General features: G+C 36.3%; 1 protein-coding gene across 9 annotated transcripts in view; it reads right to left on the bottom strand.

Moving 5' to 3' along the window:
• The window catches only part of ATP2B2 (ATPase plasma membrane Ca2+ transporting 2), a 363,788-nt gene that overhangs the window by 49,047 nt on the left and 294,667 nt on the right, over nt 1–20,074 (bottom strand). For all 9 annotated transcript variants that reach the window (XM_010718404.3, XM_019620005.2, XM_010718405.3 and 6 more), the window contains 2 exons: nt 3,685–3,926; nt 2,878–3,112 (listed from right to left, as the gene is read on the bottom strand). In XM_010718404.3, the coding sequence (XP_010716706.1) occupies nt 2,878–3,112; nt 3,685–3,926 (477 nt within the window). The remainder of the gene's footprint in view (nt 1–2,877; nt 3,113–3,684; nt 3,927–20,074) is intronic.

Raw genomic sequence — 20,074 nt, 5'->3', positions numbered from 1 at the left:
CAGTGAATAAGCTAGAGCCTGAATTTCATCAACCTAAGTAACCAAAGTATGCAAAATTCATGGGTGTCCAGTGGTTACACTCCAGTTAAGGCTTGTCAGTTGCTGGATACCAGTGTTGAATAATTCATCATCTTGTAATGCATGGAAGGAAATGCAATGGCAAGAAAGACCCTGCACTGTCATCAGAACAGATGCAGTACTCTTACCTCATGATAGCATGGCAACACTGACACTGCAGGTATGCCAAATATGTGAATATTTGAACATACCAACAGTGCATATGAGCAAAAAAAATTAAGTAAAAAAAGTTAAAAAATCAAGCCTTTCTTAGTAAGAACATCAGTGCAGAAAGGACAGTAAAGATTTTCAGGATGGTGACACTGGTTGCTTCGTTGGAATTACTAAATCTGCCATTTCTGACAGAATAAATCCTGATATCCATGAATACTGAGAATATCAATAAAACAGAAATAATAATAATAGTTCTTGTTTTTAAGCTTTTTCTCCTGCAGAAAACACCTTGATAATTTATAAACTCCAACAGTGTTTCTGTTTAATAGGTGGAATTAATCCTGGTAAAATAATATGGTCATTTATTACAGCTCGATATCTTACTATTTACAGCTACAATGGCAATTTGAGTGATACGTAATTCCCATGTATCACACAAAGACAGTTTTTCATGAACATTATAAAATAGTTGAAAGGGTTATGGAGAAAAATTCCCACAAAACAAAGTATCAGAAAAAGAGCTATAGATTTGTCCAACATATGGTAAAATTCTGAAATGATAAACACTTTATCATGCTTCTTGCAATGAAAAAAAAAGCCACTACAAATTTTTTTATGTTAATTACAAGAAAATCAATACATCAATCAGATAATTTTCTAGAAATAAAGTGTTTTGATATCTTCATCTTCTTTGGTCCTTTAAACAGACTTCAGACTTACCCTCTTTGTATGAACACTATTCATTTTTACCTCTGACTCCTAAGAAATTATTGCCTATAAAACGAGAGCAGCTTTCTCATAAAGCATGCTCACAATAACCATGTGAAAGGATAGTTTGCAGCTATTTTAAAAATTAACTGCAAATTCTATTGCTACCCATTCCGTCAGTCTTATACATAATCCGACTTAAAGGTATTTTTGAACAATGTGTATCATTAGTCAGTTTTGGAGGTGAAGAGAACTAGTTCATAGTTCCATTGGTCACTGACCGTTTACAAACTTCCTGAGTTTATCTGTATACCAGTTAGAGCATTAGGAGTGGGATCATGCAGACAGAATATTTTAATATTATTTTAAAATATTTTTCAAGATGCAATGTGAAGTGTAGGGACAGATGGATTAACAGCAAGACACCATCTGATGACAGTTAAAGTGAATGCTGTTTATCCAATGACTGCAGAGGTAAAGGTTTTATCATTGTTTTCACTTAACCAAGACTTACTGGATATGATTACATTTCTCGATACTGAAAAAAAGTCAAACATATCCATTATCATTCAAAGTGCAGTTATGCAATTGGTGCCTGTAGGTGTAATTATATTGTGCTAGTTTCCTTCATTTATTTTCCAAAGTTACAGAAGTCAAAAGTGTATAAAAGCCTAATTTAAAACTGACTTAGGGAAATAATTTTCCTTGCATGTCTAACATTGCCACCATTTCTCAGTGGATCAAACACAAAGATTTAGACATTATTTAAAAAGAAAAAAAAAAAAAGAAGAATAACAAGACAGTAAAAAAGACCAATATTGGAACCAAGGTGCTTTATGCAGAATCAAACACAATCTTTTTGTATAGGGAAATTTCAGTTATCATTCGCTGACCCTATTCCAGAGCAAACCCACAGTCATTAATCACCTACTGAAATAACTGCACCATCAAAGAATTAATTTCCTGAAGCAAAATGGGAGAACATTTAATCACACCCTCTCATCTGCAGTGGGTGTTGGGACTGGTGCTCTCAAATCACATTGTGCAGCTGCATGCTATGGCCATATGCTTATGGTTGAGTCAGTGAGTAAAACATCAAAAGAAGATATTGTAGATGCCAGCATTTTATTCTCTACATTTTAAATTTGGGGCATACCCTCAGTTTCTACACTGTAAAATTGAACTGATTTTCTACTGTCAGGATTAACTCTCAAGGACCATACATATTTGTCACAAACAATGTTTCTACCTCCATGTGCTTTCTGTATTACTGTAGTAATATAATTCAAGAGTGTAGTAGCAGGTCAAGTCTCATTGAAGACAGATCTGGAATAAATATGGCACCTCCTTCCATTGTGCACATACTGATTTTCTCAGTTAACTTGAATTTAAGCTTTAGGCCCATTTTTAAAGCCAATTAACAATAGCATCCACGAAATCTACAGCATATCCAAGATAAAGCTTTTCCTTGTCCAAAGATGCTAGCCACAAGTTACGTTCTTGGGAGAGTTTGTACAGTGGCAGATGTTTTAGTAAAACACAGATCTCCAAGAGTACATGTATTAGCTGTGGAAGATACCACACAATTACAGTCATGGCAATTATAGTCACTACTCCTGTTTTTTTCCTACTTGCATCTGACCACATTGACAGCACAACAAAACTTCTGCTGACAATTCTCCAGCATACTCTTCCAAGAGATAAATTTAAATCATTCAAATCCTCTAGCTCACACAGATCTGTACTGCTAAATTTAAGTGAACTTTTATCAAATTATTTTTCTTAATCAACTAAAGCTTGTTTTTAAAGTTCACTACCATCTTCTTTGTTACACCTACATAAAATAAGGAAAAAAAAGATGAAAACCACAAGAAATCTAGAAATCAATTCACGTTTCATTCTCTAAGAACTACTTTATAACATAAGAACTTAATTTACCTCTGGTCTTACTGGATCTTCAATGCCAACAACACAAATGCAAGTCAGATCAGATAAAATGTCATTTTCGTTGTCCCAGTCAGGTTCTGGGCTGCTGTTGAAGTCTCGGAAAGCAACACAGATAGTTCTCAATCCATCACAGGCCATTGGTTCAATCACTTTCTTCACCATTTCATCCCGGTCACGTGGTCTGAAAATACGAGGCTCACCAGCTGCATTAAGGATCCTGGAACACCTATTTTATTTCAGTAAAAAAAGAAAGTGTGATTGTATATTATATGACTGCTGAAAAGTATTTCCATGTATCAGCTCTTTCCCTTCCTTTTTTCATCTTCCTTTTTGTGCAAATTTCTAGATTAAACAAAAAGATTCGCTACTGAAACACTGTCAGGAAGAATTTGACTGTAACTTCTTATGGAGACTCTCAGACCCTTTCATCCATTACTTCCCAAGAACCCATGTAATTAGTGAGCTAAGAATTTGCAAAGAAATTTAAACATCCTTATTTTCCAAATGTGTTTATGAGCTGAAAGAAACTATTCATAAATGACAGAATATAGATGAAAAATATACTAAAAGATCCAAATTTTATGTTAGCCAATGATAAGAAAAATATGTCAAACAATTTTGCAGGTGGGAAGTGGGGAGTGAGGATAACAGTAACAGCTTTATACTGAATCGTGTCCTTTTTCTACTGTGATTAGCATATTCCAAATGCCAGAATTGCCAGGAATGTCTTATTAGCATCAGAAAATTTTGCATCATTAAGATTTTGGAAAAACACAACAAGAAATCCATTGAACTTACTTCTTCAGAACAATTTCAGAAGCTCCTTTGCTGTACATTCGGAAGCTACCATCTGGCATTTTAATGACAGTACTCATTGACTTTCTCACAGAGTTGAATGTGTAAACTTTATAAAGTTTCTCCTCGGGGATGAGGTTCCGAACAGGCTCATAATCCTGCTTCAAATCCAGGACAAAGCCCAAGAGACCGCATTCTGTCTTATTGCCCACCTGCCGAGGCAGGCCACCCTCCTTTTCTGGTGGCTGAAAGTAGAAAAAATTAGATATTAATTACTATAACTTAGCTGTACACAGCGTTTCTGCCCAATTAATAACAAAGTTACAGTGCACAATTTAAAATCTGAATTTTAAATATGCAGTCACGTCCCTTCCCATTTTTAAAAACTACCCAAATGCATTCAGTCTCACATTTCTTCTACGGCAGCCATGGACAGTTGAAGAGTTTTTGATAGCATATCATTAAAAACGCAATTACTCCTTAGACAAAATAATTGATTTTTATTTACTGCAAACAGAATATTTGCTATTCTCATTTGAACTGAATTGTTTTGAAGATTTTTGTTGGTTTTAATGGTGAATTAAAGAAAGACAGCCTTTTCTTCTAGCAGCCGGTTCTTAATAAAAAGTAAATCTACATCTAATCATAATAATAATTCTCCATGAAAATGGCATTTCCAACAACCTACTGAACAATAATTCTACTTCTAGAAGCACTTGTTTCTAGAATACATTAGTCAGCTGCTTCAGACAGTAAATGCTTCGTGTGTTAAAAAAAAAAAGGAAGGAGTAGGTTAATCAGGTTAATCATTGTGTAACTCTGTGTTTCTTAGTACGTACAAGCACGAGGAAGGCTGCACTGTCCCATTAAACAAACGTATTTCACATAGAATTTTCATGGGGAGGTGAGGGGGGGTAAATATTCCCAAATAAAAAGTTCCTGTGCTACAAAGATTCCAGATAGACTTAAGGGACTCATGTGAGCTCTAGACTGCTGATAACTTAAATTTTCCTCTACTCAATAAAATTAGAAAAGTGTTTACTTAAGCTATGAGAAGAAAAAGTTCTTTCACAATTTTAATTTGCAGAGTATCACACCATTGAAAATATTTGCATTTGATGAGCCTAAGCCATCAGTTTCTGTGTGACTTAAACATTTCCCTCACATTTTGCAGAATCAGAGATGAATGACTATATTCAGAATTATGTTCCTGTTCTCACCACAGACTTTTAAATCCAGGCTACTTGTGAAATATATGTGGGATGAAGGATAACAGAGGGAATGATAAACTGCAATTGCAAATCTGTTAACCTACAGAGATTTAAATTCTTGCAACAAATGCTGCCACAAAGAGCAGGAAGGGGAACTTTAGGGAATTATTAGTAAATATCCCAGAGAAACACTTTTTGCAGCTAGTTTGAAAATGAATGACTGATAGATAATAACAGACCAGTATAGGGAAAAAAAAAAAAAACAACAAAAAACTTGACCAGATTTACTTAAGAACTACATTTCTATCACCAGACAAGATGCATATACTTGGTGACAGATTAATATGATTTCCTTAACAGAGAGAGATGTTTCTAAGGTGAACAATACAGAATTAAAAAAAATCTGTTCCAGAAAAATTTATCCTTTCAGAAATAATTGTAACATTGCTAGATGCAGTATGAAGCATGACCCCATGTGGGTCAGATTTGTATTACTACGACATTTTAGCATTACACTCCATGGTCAAAGTAAAACACACCTAAAATATGCTAATATGGTACATTAGTTTTATTACATACTATAAAAGCACACCCTGCTACAATCCCACTACAGTGTGATGCAACTTCCCTTTAGATTCTCAAATTCAGTTAAGAATCCCTGCCTTAAGACCCAATAACATGCAGTTACATGTATTTCAAAGGATTGTTGAATTCAGCAGACAGAAAAATTTCAGGTAGGAATCAACAAATTACTCTTCAAAATGCTGGTTCATTTGAATAAATAAGGTTAATTTTCACAACATTGCAGGCACACAGTTCTCAAAACCTGCTAAGAACTTCAGGTTATTCAAAACTGGATTTGATCAACTTCATTGCATGGGTAGCAGTGCTAGGGAGGGCTGATTTCTCTGCATACATTCTATCATACTCACTCCGTTTTAGCTTTAAATCCCTATTAATGTTGATTTTCTCTGCCACTAAAGACAGTGAATCTCAACACTGATGTAAAAGTGGACATTCCAAGCAAGGAAATCCACACTGAAAACCATTTAAGTACATACAGATTTCTTTCCAACACAAACACAGAATCCTAGAAAATAGTTAATTTATACATATGGTTTCATCATAAGTAGCTGTGAATGGATACAGAGAAAATAAAAGTCTACCTGCATTCCACAGTATGCAAACTACAGTCCTTCTAAAATTTGTTTTTGTTTGTTCATAGAGTAGATCACACTTCTCTCAACTCACAGTGGTCTAAAAATAGACTACTTTTAGTGATCATCTTTTGAATGCTAATACGTAAGCATGTGGAAAAAATACCAGTGAAAAGAAAATGAACAGACACTTCAGAAAGGTTTCAAAATCCGCTAACAAGTGGCCACCTCCCTCTAGAGCAGCTGCTGTCTCTGTACTCTTTGTACATTACATTAAAATAAAACATATGGTGATGAGAGCTGGCAAGTAGCACTTCCTTCCCTGTACTGTTTCAGCTGAAAATCTATATGCCAAAACTAGTTTCCTTGAGGACCGTTCTTGAGAATCCTTTGCAGAAGCTGCTAGCTGTCAAAACTTTGTACTGTGGTGAACCTAAATGTATTGTTTGCTGAAACCTGCAGTTTACGGCACCTGGAACACAATTTAAAAGACTGCACAAATAGTTACTTTTGAATAATTAACTAGGAATCACTTCATTAACTCAGAGAATGAAAATGCTTTTGCACCATATGAGAGAAAGCCTCTGAAATGTGATTTGCAGAATAAAAACTTTTAAATGCATTGGTTTTTCTGAGCTCAGTTCTAGTGGGAAGACATTGATCCGATGCCCAATAAATAGTTCCCACTAGCCACTGTATAATTTCAAACGCTTCTTCCATGTCTTTACATTGTTTATATAAGAATAGTATTTCAATTTTAAGTACGTACTTTCGTGCAAAACAAACTGCAGGCAGACGTTAAAAAAAGTTGTTACAACAATCAAATCAAAACTGGTCTCTAGGTCAAAGTATACCAACCCCAACAGTTAGCATTGATTTACTCCTGAATTTGGATTTAAAAAGAAATGTTCAAAATTATTTCAATTGTAAAACACCAGTTAAAATGGGTGAATAGAAAAAAGAAAGAAAAAATGGAGAGCATATCTTATAAAATTTTTTCATCTTTTAAAAATATATTAAGAAATAAATAGGCTTTGTTTTTTACCATAACACAGTAAACTTCATTTTCTCATTGCCATTTTTATGTAAGAAGAGAGAAACTGGCAAGTAGATCCACCTAGTCTTTCAAAATCAAAGTATTATGGTTTCATATATTATATGAAGTCTTCATTTGTTTCAGGCTATGCTTTTCTGTTCTGGAATAACGATGATCAGAAATTTACCACTTCTATGAAAATAATGAACTAACTTTGCTAGATTATGTCCTTGTTGCATTGAATAGACATAAAATGTCCATTCACAACAGAAAGAGGAAAATACGTTTTTCAAAATAAATTGTGAAAAATTTCCATTCTGTACTTTAACCAAAGAATCACAGAATAGCTGAGGTTTCAAGGGAGTTCTAGAGAGTCAACTTGTCCAACCTCCCTTCAAAAGCAGGGCCACCTGGAGCCACTTGTTCATCACCACGTCCAGATGCCTTTAAATCTCCAGTAAGGGAGAATCCACAACCTGCCTCAGTAACCTGTTTTAGTGGCTCGGCCACCCTCACCATGAAAAAGATTTTCTGTTGTTCAGAGAAAACATTCTGAGTTCCAGTTTGTGCCCATTGTCTCTTGTCCTGGACTGGGCATCATTGACAAGAGCCTGGCTCCATCTTCATTGCATTCTCCCTTCAGAGATGGGCAGACATTGAGTAGAATTCACCTAAGTCGCCTCCAGGCTCAGCTGAGAGGTCAGAGCTGAAATGCTCTGAAAGCATTTCCTCATAGGTGAGATGCTCCTGTCCCTTCAGCATCTTTGGGACCCTTCACTAGACTCTTCAGTGGCAAAAACGTCTCTTGTACTGTGAAGCCCAACACTGGACAAAGCTCTCCAGTTGTTTCAGTGCTGAGCAGAGGGGAAAAAATCACCTCCTTCAGCCTGCTAGCAACACTTTGCCTAGAGTAGCTCAGGACACCATTAGTTTTCTGTGCTGCAAGACTTCACACCCTCTGGGCAGGCTACGTCTTCCATGTTAATTATCCACATGACTAGGACAATGCTTATTTAACCAAGTGCAGGCATTCTATTAGAATTCTTGAAAAATCCTTTTATATAGAAAAACAAACATACGGCATCCTGAAGATAAAATTCACTACAAATTGCTGTTTTCAGCTCTATACTATCAAAAAGCTATGAATTTACTTAGAACAAAATAAAAAATACACTTAAAAAAGAGGTCTTTGTATCTTGTACAGATTCTGATCCTCTATCCTCTTGAGGACAATTCTAGAATAAGGTAATTAAGTGATGAGGAAGATCACAGTCTGTCCTCAGACTGTTTGGAATTTTAAGTGGCTTTTCACATGAACAAATAGTAAGTTGTCTCTTTTTAACACAGAGCACTGAAAATAAGACGTTAAGTTTTAGAGAATGTTTTCTGATAATATATTTGCCATTCGTAATCACCACTATAAGGTACAATCCTGTTGAAATTCAGTTAAAATAAAAAGTCAGTTTGAATTGAGGTCAGCATAAAGGAATTGCAAAAGAACTTTTAACTTCTTTGAGCAGCTTGCATAACTGTTTTGGCATCAGAAGTAACAGACTGAGTTAACCTTATGTACATTCTGATCTCACTCATTGGATATAAAGCCCAACATTTAAAACTTAAAAGCTGTTATTTTTTTGAATGGTTTAACTTAGAATAAAGTATTCCCATTCATCTATGGTGCCTGTTCATCAGAAAATGAAATTTCTCTTTTATACCTTCAGTAGGATTTTAAATGTTTATATGTTAAATCAACACAGATCTCTTCCTTTACTTTTCAAACTCAAGCAGAGCATTTTAATTGTACCCAGTTTCATCCACTACTCTTAAGGATCCTGATTTTGATCGGTTTGCTCCAAAATACTTCATTTTTTGGTTCCATTACATAGTCGTTATTTCAAGCCTTCTAATGGTACATACATTTGGGACTCAGTTTAGGCAGCAAAAAATGTATGTGCACCTCTTAATCCATATTGTATATGTTGTGGAAGCAAAGACTGACATTCTAGACAAACTAAACCAAAAACACTTGAAATATGTTTCAGCAGTCTCAAGAGAGGTCAAATCTGAAGGCTGAAATTAGAAATGTAAACAGTAGTGTTTAATAGCAGTTGTAAGTTGTTACTTAATACTAGTGGGCAGCAGAGCTGCCTTTTCACTGAACCACTTACTGTATGTCTCCTTAATTACTACCTGCTAAATGCAGCCAGCAGTATCACATCACTTACCTCTCTGTACTACAGTGAAGTTGTGTATTGATATTGCATGTCAAGGCTAAATCAGGACTCTAAACCTGCTGCCTGTTCAAATTCTTAAAGCCATGAGATTACCTCCATATCCCACGTAGTTACTGACCAGGACAAACTACTGAGCTGAGCTGCACTACTGAGCTGAGCTGCACTGAGTAGGAGAGAAGTGGTTTAAAAGACTCCCTTATGATTCATCAGACGTGAGCTGCACCCTTCAGCTGACAAGAAGCAGGCTCATCCTCAGAGGAGTGACAGCAATGCCATTTGGCAGTGCCTCCCAGCACAGGACCCTATCTTCTTATTTAATCGCCATTTAACTAGCAGATCTGTTCAGAATTTCCAGCAAATTAGTTGTAGGATTTTTTGTCTCAGTACTGTGTGGGGAGTAAGAAACAATATATCTGTACAGTAGCTTCCTGCATCAGATTAGCATTGTAAGTATTTAACATTTCTTCCTATTCTCTGAGGACAGACCTGGAAATGCTGAAACAATTTATTTAATTAATGCAACACTGTGGTTTCGTGTAATTCCCATTTCTAGCACTTGAGATGGATACAGATTATTCAAACAAAACATGATATAAAAGCTGCATATTTTAACATCTCTTGTTGCCTCAAATAATGGCAATGCAGTCATTGTATTAAAAGAGGCCAGCAGTAATTATGTAATGCAGCAAGCAGCATGACATTTCCTATCAGCACAGCAAAGTTAGGAGAGCAGCAGTGATGTGGCTCAGTGAATACGGACTCATGCTTGTTTCAGCTCACATAACAGGAATGAGCAAAAAATGATACTATCCATAAATTCCCCCAAGAGTGGTTATGAAAGACGAAATCATGCATGAAGAACAGACTGAAAGGCTGGTGTGACAGCCTCTGTACTCCCTCTCTGATTGACTGTTACCCATTTTAACATACAAAGAGAGCTAATAGTTTGCCCTTAACTTTAATAACAAATAATTAAAGTATCCTTTCAGTTTGAAAGACAAATTTACTTCTAATTCATTTGAATACAAAAGCATACAGATAAAAAATACTGTAGCAAGCCTGAAAGTTGTTTCTTCTTCACACGAGTTAAAGGTTGATATATCAGTCCTTTTTTCACAAAAATACAAAATATTTGAGACAGAAAGGTATTAGTATCTGTTTTGAGGGACCATCCAGTCCAGTGCCATTTTCAAAACTGGTTCAACAACAGCAGGTTGCTCAGCGCTGTGTCCAATCAGGTTTTGAATGTCTCTAAAAAACTCTTTTGGCTTCCTGTTCTAAAGTCTGATCCTGACTGTAAAGTACATTTTTTATGTTTAAATGAAATTTTCTATTTCTGTGTTCTCTTATTACCTATTTTTAATCCTTTCACTGGGCACCGCTGAGAAGAGCCTGGATGCATCTTTTGTACAGCCTCCCATCGCAGACACATTTGCACACCAATTACAGTGTAAAAAATGAACTCTTTAATAACCACGAAAACACTACTGAATAATAATACACTTATGATTAGGATATTCTGGCCTCGGTGTAGCCAGATTAAAATGAATCTTAAGACTTTTTGCCTCAGAACAGTCTTACTATATTATATCATCAGATCTTATTTGTCTGTATGAAAAGACTTCCTAATGTTATTGATCAAAATCATTCATATGTCCCATAATAATCTAATTGAATTAAAATTTAACTCTCAAATTCTGAAGATAATGCATTCAATTTCCAAATCTGAGACACTAGAACCTCCACTTTTCTTTTGTGCGGTCACATTCACAGGGAAGTGGCAATTGTTAGATTTATGCCAGTGCTATCCCTGCTTTGTTTAAGCACAAGAACTGTTGACAAGTAACCTATATAATCAAAATAATTAAACACAACAATTGTCATTAACTAACTTTAATTAACAACCAATTTACTTTAAATACAGTCTAAGGTTTCAGTTAATGCTAGCTATTAAGAAAGATGCAAGAGTGTGCTTCTTCCCTATTAAGAACATCTTTGGAGCACACAGCTGAGTGAGGAATGTGCCATTTCTAAACCAAAACTCAGCATAATTAAGAACAGATTAACAGATTTCATAACTGTCCAATAATTTGTCCCACAGTTTTGGAAAAATTAGCTATACTTTCATGAATGAGAAGCAAGTTGAACATTTTTCTTCAAATGCAGAAGAGAAATTGCACTTAATTGAAGAACTGTAATTGGTACCTTCATAATAACAACCAAGCATCTGCTACCTTGTTTTAGGTCTATTAAACTGAGGCTTTACTGTGTGCTGATATTAGACAGGTTTCATGAATCGTATGAACAGTTGCAGACACGGAAAACAGAAACAGGAGACAAACCACATAATGATGAGTTTATCAGACAGTGAGAAATCCAATTTCAGGGAAGCTTCTGCAATTTAAAAATGTTATTACCAAATTTGAAAAATTACTGGGGAATTGTGTTTTTGCCAGTATTAATATATGCATTGATGCATGTGTCATTTTTTAGCTTTGAGGAAGGAGAGAGGCATTTTCTTCAGTTTAACAATGATCTCACTAGCAATGATCCATTTGGAAAACATCCTTTGAGTGATTTTGATACAAGCTGTAGTAATCTATCAATGTTTTTTTTCCTAGAATTACAGAGCTTTCTCTCCACCTTACTCAGTGCTCCTGAAATTGACATCACCAAAATGTTACCTTTCCTCCCTTTAAATTAAGTAGTAAGGAATTAATGAAAAAAATCATCTCACTTAGTAGTCTGAAATGCATCACACCATCTATTCCACGTTGTCTATATATATACTCTTTTTAATTGGCATAACCTTCTCCATGCCTTTTACTAATTCAAAATGAAAAGAAGGAAAACTCGTTGTGTTCTAGACATTAAACCACTGTTTTAAGCTTATGTATTATCTGAAAAACCCTCATTAGAGAGCTGTGATAAGGATCATACTGTATAAGAATTTTATATCACATCAAACAACAGAAAATGCACGCCCTTTACATTTAAACATCAAAAGCTTTAATTTCAAAATATAACTAGTGCTGTTTACAGGTAGCTGGTTTGTGTCTGCAGTATCAAAACATACAAAACTTGCCAATACTTTGAATTTTCTACTTCTGCCTTTTAAATATAGCTCAGAAGGAAAACTGAACTTTCAGCAAGACCGAAGCAAAGCAAAAATCAGTCTTACTGCTCACTTTCTGGTTGCAGCATAAACAAACTGAATAGTTTATGGAACTGAATTTACAAATTGTAAAGCAAATCTACTCACATAAAAAATAAAGTTTTTTTTCACTTGACTTAAGCTACTGATTATAGCCTATCATAATTGCAGAAGATGTCTATCAATAGTATTCATTTCCAGAGTAAGGAAGAGGATTCTTCAAGCATCCATAGCTAAATAAGTCTGAAAAGACTAGCAACAGCTATTTTGTTTATCAAACAAAATGTACTCATCCTCTTTAAATCCATACTTGCCTGTATCAGCTGAACTTATTTTTAAATTGGCTTTGGTTAGTTAGGGCTGTTGTTATTTTTTGTTAAGCAAATGCAGGAATTCAAGTGTATATAATATATTATAGCAATGCTTATCTAATATTTTCTCAGAGGGATTTTTTTTGCATGATTGGTGGGGTAACATTTGATATACATTATAAATTCCGTCCTCTGGCCAGTTCCTCTCCAGGATACCATGAATGATGCCTTTGCTGGGCAGAACAACAGACTGAGAGACTGCAGCCAATTTTCATCTGATTGTTCATTCAAAAGGAAATAGTAAAAGAATGATGCAGAGCTCGAACATCTTGTCCTTTCTTAAAAGAAAATTCTCTAAGGACAACTTGTCTCTCACCTTTTAGAAATATAACGAGCAAATCAGCACTGAACATTGTCAGTCCTTCTCCTTTGGAGTGAAGGGAAGCGTAAAGTAACTTAATTATCTGCTCACTTGAATAAAAAGTAGAAACCACAGAAAAATAACACTGATATGAGAAATATGCAGTGGAACTTGTTAACACACTCAAGACTTTCATCCAGAATTATGAACAACGAGCTGCATCTACTGCCCAACACTCATTCATGATTTCAGATGGATTTAAGTGTCACAGTATCTTCCTAAAGAACAGCCAGAAGCCAGCTGTACTCTGTTTGCCTTTACACGAGACAGGTTAGTAATAGTACTTTTTAAAAAAAAAAACCTTCTGAAATTTAAAAAATTACCTTCTAAAAGCTTAATTTTCTGCGCAAAGTGTCTGCCAAAACAAGTCTGTCATTTCTTCAGCGATGCTAAAGAACAGCATAGTTCTGAACACATTAAAATATACTCGTGGCATCTTTTGAAAACCTGTGGAGTTTCATCTGATGGTCTCTGACTGCAAAAAGGACTTTATGTAACATTTCAGTAATAAAAAGACCACCTTCCACAAACTGCACAGTATATAATATATAATTATGTAACTTCTATACTGAAGAGAAATAATGCCGTATTTCATTATGAAACATTACAGGGTGATTCATTTCATACTGTTTTTAATAAACATTTTTTTTTTGCATCACTTTTTGCTTATAAAACCTCTGCCATTTTTATAAAGCTGGTATTAAATTAGCACATGTGAAATTATTGCATTTCTGTTCTTGATGATAAGGGAAATCTATGTTAAAACAGATTAGAGAATGTGAAAGCAATCTATTTCACAGAATAGGTGCCTGAAGTAAGTGGTTTATGTCCACTCACAGCAAAACAAAAGCTCCCATCAAGAAAATCTGCTTTGTGATAATATCCCCTACAAAGTGCTAATACTGAATGCGAGCCAGTGTTAATAATGAGCTCCAAAGTGTGATGACTATCACAGCGGGGTACCACAGGCATGAACAGAAACATGTGTTAGAATCACTCACTGTGCAGCCCACTTTTAATGAAATAATAATCTTTTAAAAAGGATCCTAAAAATGATCAGACAACTATGAGTAGTATTTGTATATCTAAATGAAAACACTTTGTAATATCATGCAGCAAAGGAGACTTCTAAAGCTTGCTTTCATCTACAGGTATGTTTGGAAATAACTGGCATTTATCCTTATAAGTGAATCATCCTGCACCAGTGCAGGAACAGAGGAAAACAAGAACATGAAGGTAACGTAAATAACTTAAAAGACAATCCTATGCAGGGTGATAGAAAAACTTGCATCGTGACATGTTAAAAAAACTGATTTATTCATTCTCATAGAGTTAAGCCGGAAAACCAGAAAAGAAAAAGAAAAGCTATCATTCTAGTATCAAAAAGCTTTTAAGTGACTGTCAGTCTTATTTATCTTGCAGCGATTAATTATTCTGATGGGAAAAATCTGAATCTGCAATTACAAAATCGGAAGGCAAATAAGGCCAGTAGGAATATGGTTTTATATATCACTGTTTTCTCTAGTATGAAGAAAGAAAATAAATCTAATTCAACTGTATCATCAACTTTCAGCTAGTATGTCAGGCTGTACTGTACAGTGTGGGACTGTTCATCCATCTTCTTTACCCATATGCATGTGTTACTAAGGCACAGCAGTCAGCTTTTATAAAGAAGATAAGGAACTAAGGAAGTCTTGTCTGCACTCACAGGCTGTCTATTGCCAGGTTCCTTTGCAACTATAGTTTACTGCATAAGAAGCACTTAGGAGAAATAACTAGCTCTGAGTGTATTGCACACCCTCTGCATACAGCATTTCAGCCATACTGTGGGAACCCGCCTTGCCTCTGCCAACCCAGCCAGAAATGAAAAAATCCATCCTTCCGTAGCACGTAGCAGATTTACAGAATGGCCCTGCTCTGATCTCTGCTCCCTAATCCCGCTTTGCTTAGGTAAATCCACCCCACAGACGACTGTGAAGGAGCTTTCTGTGCAGCTGATGCCATTCCAACCCCCCCCATACAACTCTCAGAAGAGGAGGCTTTATTAAAAAATGCTCTCAGCTTGCAGGACAACACATGTGCATCCTGACCCCAGCAACTGAGTGATGGGCATCACACTTCCTGTGCTGTACACACCCCCTGGTCTGTCCTAAATGCACTCATCTCAGTTATTAACTCAATAGCTCATTTAGTAAGAAAAGTTGTATTTCTACCTCATTTTATATAAAACTTCAACGGCAAGCCATGTGTGAAGATCATTACTTTCTGCTAATTACCATTCCTACAGCAGAGACAATTAACTGCATGATCTGTTATCTCTAATAATTATTATTTACACAGCAAATGATATGCATGCTGTGCATTGTTTTCTCCTGTCTAGATTATTCTGATAAAATGTTTATCAAAAAAAGCTTCTAAAGAAAATATCAAGGAATTTTTTTTTGTTTGTATACAGAAAGATACTTTGCCTGCAAAGTCTCATTGCCTCATCTATAATACATACCTACATTATGTATTTGTCTAACAGTGCAAACAAAATACAGAAATAGAATTCACTGATAAAGGTAAAATGTATGCCTCTGAAGTTAAAACTCTTAAAAATACATCTGTAGAAATCAATTCAATCTGATTCTCATCAAATCACATGAATTTTTAGGAATAAATTTACAGTGCACTGCACTTTGAAAATACAACTAAGATGGAAAGGGACAAATTGGGTAGTGCTGGAAAAACGTTTTCATCATCTAAGCAGTTGGTCTGTTGTACAAAAAGACAACAAGATCAAGGCTGGAACTCTAGAAAAGTGAATTTCATGCTTCGCTTAGAGATAGGGAGCTTTAAATTGAGCAAGGAATTCTCCATTACTCGCCAGGAAAATTCTAAACTCCTGTAAGACTTCATGTTTTCTTTACTCGTTTACCCAGTCCCAATCAGCACTGCGTGGCATTTGTACAACATTGTAAGAGACAGTTGCTGGCATTGCTGTCTGAGAAGTAACTTTGTGTAAGTAACACTGTTTATTTTCCAAGTCATTAGTCAGATTGGCATTAACCTTTTAATTTTAAACGGATCAAATGCAGCATTTATCTAGAGACTGAGAAATGCTCAAGAGAATATTTTAATGCCATCACCTGAGCACTTAAAAAACAAGAGGATAAACAGTTTTCACAAATTTCTGCTACCAAGACAACACGCTGAAAGCAGCCAGTGACAGGTTTACATTCCAAGTGTACTCCATCCACAGTGCAGAAGGAAGGTTCAGGCCCTTTGCTCCACGCTGCCTGCTGCAGTGCCAGTTGAGCAGGAGGCAGACCCCAGTGCCGTCACGTGTGCTGTGTTACACATATTCATCCCAGGTGTTGCTTACTGTTCGCTAATTGCCAGGATTACTATGTAAGGATAAAACCCTCCATAGATCCATATTCACACAAAATGGCTGCCAAATAGCACTCCTCCTCCCCTGCCTGACTCAGTCTTAAAGATACTGAAATCTTGACTCTGCCTAAAGGTGGAATGTATTTTTTGAGCACTGCTGGAGGAAAGAAAGCCGAGGCAAGAAAACCATTATAAAGGATGATCTCTGCTCAGATTGTCACCAAAATTAACTGAAATCCCTCCATTCCAAAAAGACTCATACAAACCTCTCTGCAGACAAAGCTTACAGTTTCCTATGAAGAAATTGCAATGCAGCAAGGTAGGGAATGCCTCTCAAAGCAAAGGGGAGCACACTGACTGTGCAGCACACAATGTAGGCAAACTCTCCTGCTGCTGTGGTCTAACCAGGGTCTAACCATCTTTTTTCCTTATGTTCCAGGTTTACCCTTTCCCTTCTCAATGTATCCTCATTGTGACATTGTGCTTTCTTCACATCCCTTCCTTCCTCCACTGCCACTGCTTCCCCAAACCTGATCTGCTTTTGAATACGTAAGTCAGCCCTGCCTGACAACAGATGAATGAATAATCATTCTCAAAGACTTATTCAAGTCAACAGCTGGAGCTGCCAGCTATATTTGCTGCTTACTATTAATGGCAGGAACCACATAACGAATAATACAGAATTTAGGACACACCAATTTACATGAGAAATGTGGACTTTTAAAGTGCATCCAGACGAGGGTCACAAAAATGATTCGAGGGATCCAACACCTGCCCTAAAAGGGCAGACTGAGAGCTGGGGCTGTGCAGCCAGGAGATGAGAAGGCTGCAGGGAGTCCTGAGTATCTAAAGGGTCTGTAAGAAGGAAGGGGACAGACTCTTTAGCAGGGGAAATGGTTTCAGATTGAAACAAGGGAGGTTTAGATTGGATATAAGAGAGAAGGTTTTTTAGAATAAGGGTAGTGAGGCACTGGCACGAGTTGCCCATAGAGGTGATGGATGCCTTGTACCTGAAGACATTTAAAGTCAAGCTGGATGGGGTTTTGAGCACCTGATGGAGCTGCAGGCATCCCTGCTTATTGCAGTGGAGTTGGACTAGATGGCATTTAAGGGTCCCTTCCAACTCAAAGAGTCTATGATAGTTCTCAGCAGGTCAACAATACATTAATGATCAATAATCCTGTATAAATACACACATACAGGTACCTAGGGATATAAAAGATGAGGTCTGTGCTATGTAAGACAAGAATTAGAGAGCTGCAAGCATCTGCTGTTGGAAAGATAGGAGATTTCCATTCTCTTCTGTCACCCTGATAAATTTTTAAATTAATCTAGGGAAAATTTAGGGAAAAATCTACAAACTAACCTACAAATTCTGGTGGGGTTTTTTTTGTGTACTTGTTTGTTTTCTTTTTGTTCATAAAGTAACTTCCAAATTATCCATGTTTTTGAATACAGCTTTAAAGCTTCCAAGAAGACCTTAACTGTATTGAAATTGATGAAATTATGAAAAGTAAAGGGAAATGACAGTGAATTTCTGTTGGCTAAATAGTATATACATTATGTACATAGTACATACATAGTATATATATTATACAAATAGTTTATACATATATATATATATTATTACTGAGAATTTGTTTCCATCACTTCAAAAATAAAATAGACAAGATGAATTGAAGTGTTCAGTTCTTTCAAGCTGGGTTACAGGAGGCTTGCGAACAGGAAATTATAGAACATCAAAGAAGACTTTATGTCTCTTGCGAAGATGTTAAAGGGATCAGGAGTGCCACTATACCAATGCATGCAGTGTGAAATAAGCAGAAGGAGCTGGAAATCTTGATGCACTTGGAAAACTATCACTTCACTGCTATCAAAAAAACATGGTGGGATGATTCACATAACTGGAATAATTACCATTGAGGGCTTTCTAGAAGGAATAGACGAGGTAGAAAGAGTGAGGGAGTTGCCCTCTATGTTAAAAAGTGGATGTACTGTGAGGAGCTCCCTCAGAAGCAGTCAGGAACAGATTGAAAACCAGTGTGTTAAGATTAGGAATGGGAGCAATGAGGGACAGCTGGTGGTCAGGGTCTACTACAGGCCACCAGATCGAGGCAAGTCTATTGACAAGGCCATGCTTCAGCTGCAACAGGTTTCCAAATTAAGTCTTGAAATTTGTAAAACCAATTTTATAAAAGCAAAGTAAATGTTGAACTTCACACACCTCTTGAAGACTTTCTGATGGGATGCTGTCTCCCAACAATCTCCATAGCTGTCCTACTTTTGGATGCAGATACATTCCTCACGAATGAAAAGAACCCTTCCACAGGCCTCTACATCTGTGCTGTCAGTACCCACTGTAGAAGCTCATTTATTCATGTGAAGCAGCTATTGTGCTAAAACCTTATTCTCCATTACCTTTACAATTTCAGTTCTGTAGAATGCAATTTCTTCTCATGGCTGTCATATTATGGGTTACCTACTTGTTCTCTCAGCCTCCCTCCACCTCTTTTCTCCAAGAAAGTATGAACTGTATTCATTCCAGTATTTCTGCATCAGACAATTAGTTAAAAGAGCTATTTATCCTTAACAGTAAAATCCTGTGCCAAAATCTCTTGAACTGCTTTCAGTATGACATTAGGGATTTAGTTCCACTTATTTTCATAAGATCTTTCATTATAGATGCATGAAAAAGTAATTACAAAAGGCAATAAGGTGAATTAACATCTTCCTTTTTCTCCTGGTAAATACAAATGGCTGAACCTGTGTTGCAGTCCCATACTGTGGCTATGCTGCACACCACCCTGCATCCTCAGCATCATTCTCTCCCATTGACAGATTCCCTTCCCTGGGAAGTTTGTGGGAAACTCCTGTTTGCTCCTTGCTGGGAATATTTCTGGTTTTCAAACCTACAGCCTTTTGAGTACAGGCCTGTAAGAGTGTACTGTGAAGAGTCTCGTCTGGGGCTGTAGTCAGAATGTAGTGAGAGTTTGGGTACTGACAACCTTGGCAAACTTCACTGTTTTCTTAGAGACATGGCAGTGTCATAAGCAGGTGGTTTTGTGCTTTATAATAAACAGGAAATACATTGATTTCTTTGTTCTGACAGCAATGTTTATTTATTTTTTTAATTCACCACCTTTGTTTTATCCAATAAAGCCCTTATTGTCCAAAAAGCTGTACAAGGGCACATTCATTAACTAATATTTATCCACGGGTAAACGTTTACTTCATTTTGTAAGCTGTGGAAGGCAGTGAATGTTCTGCACTTTTCTGTGGCATCTGTCATTTTCCTTCAACAGCTTCAGAAAAGGATGTCAATACACTATGCTGAACACCATACAAATGCAGTAAATGATGCTCCAGATCCTCAGAACTGAAAACAGCCCTCACACTGCCAATATTCACCTAATACAAGCATAAGTAGTTCTCTTTTTTTGCTCCTCAGGCAGCTATCAAGTACCCATTGAAATGCCTGTGTTAAATCATGACAA

Source organism: Meleagris gallopavo, chromosome 14, assembly GCF_000146605.3.
Source record: "Meleagris gallopavo isolate NT-WF06-2002-E0010 breed Aviagen turkey brand Nicholas breeding stock chromosome 14, Turkey_5.1, whole genome shotgun sequence".
Lineage (NCBI taxonomy): Eukaryota > Metazoa > Chordata > Aves > Galliformes > Phasianidae > Meleagris > Meleagris gallopavo.
This window is presented reverse-complemented; position numbering and strand designations above follow the sequence as displayed.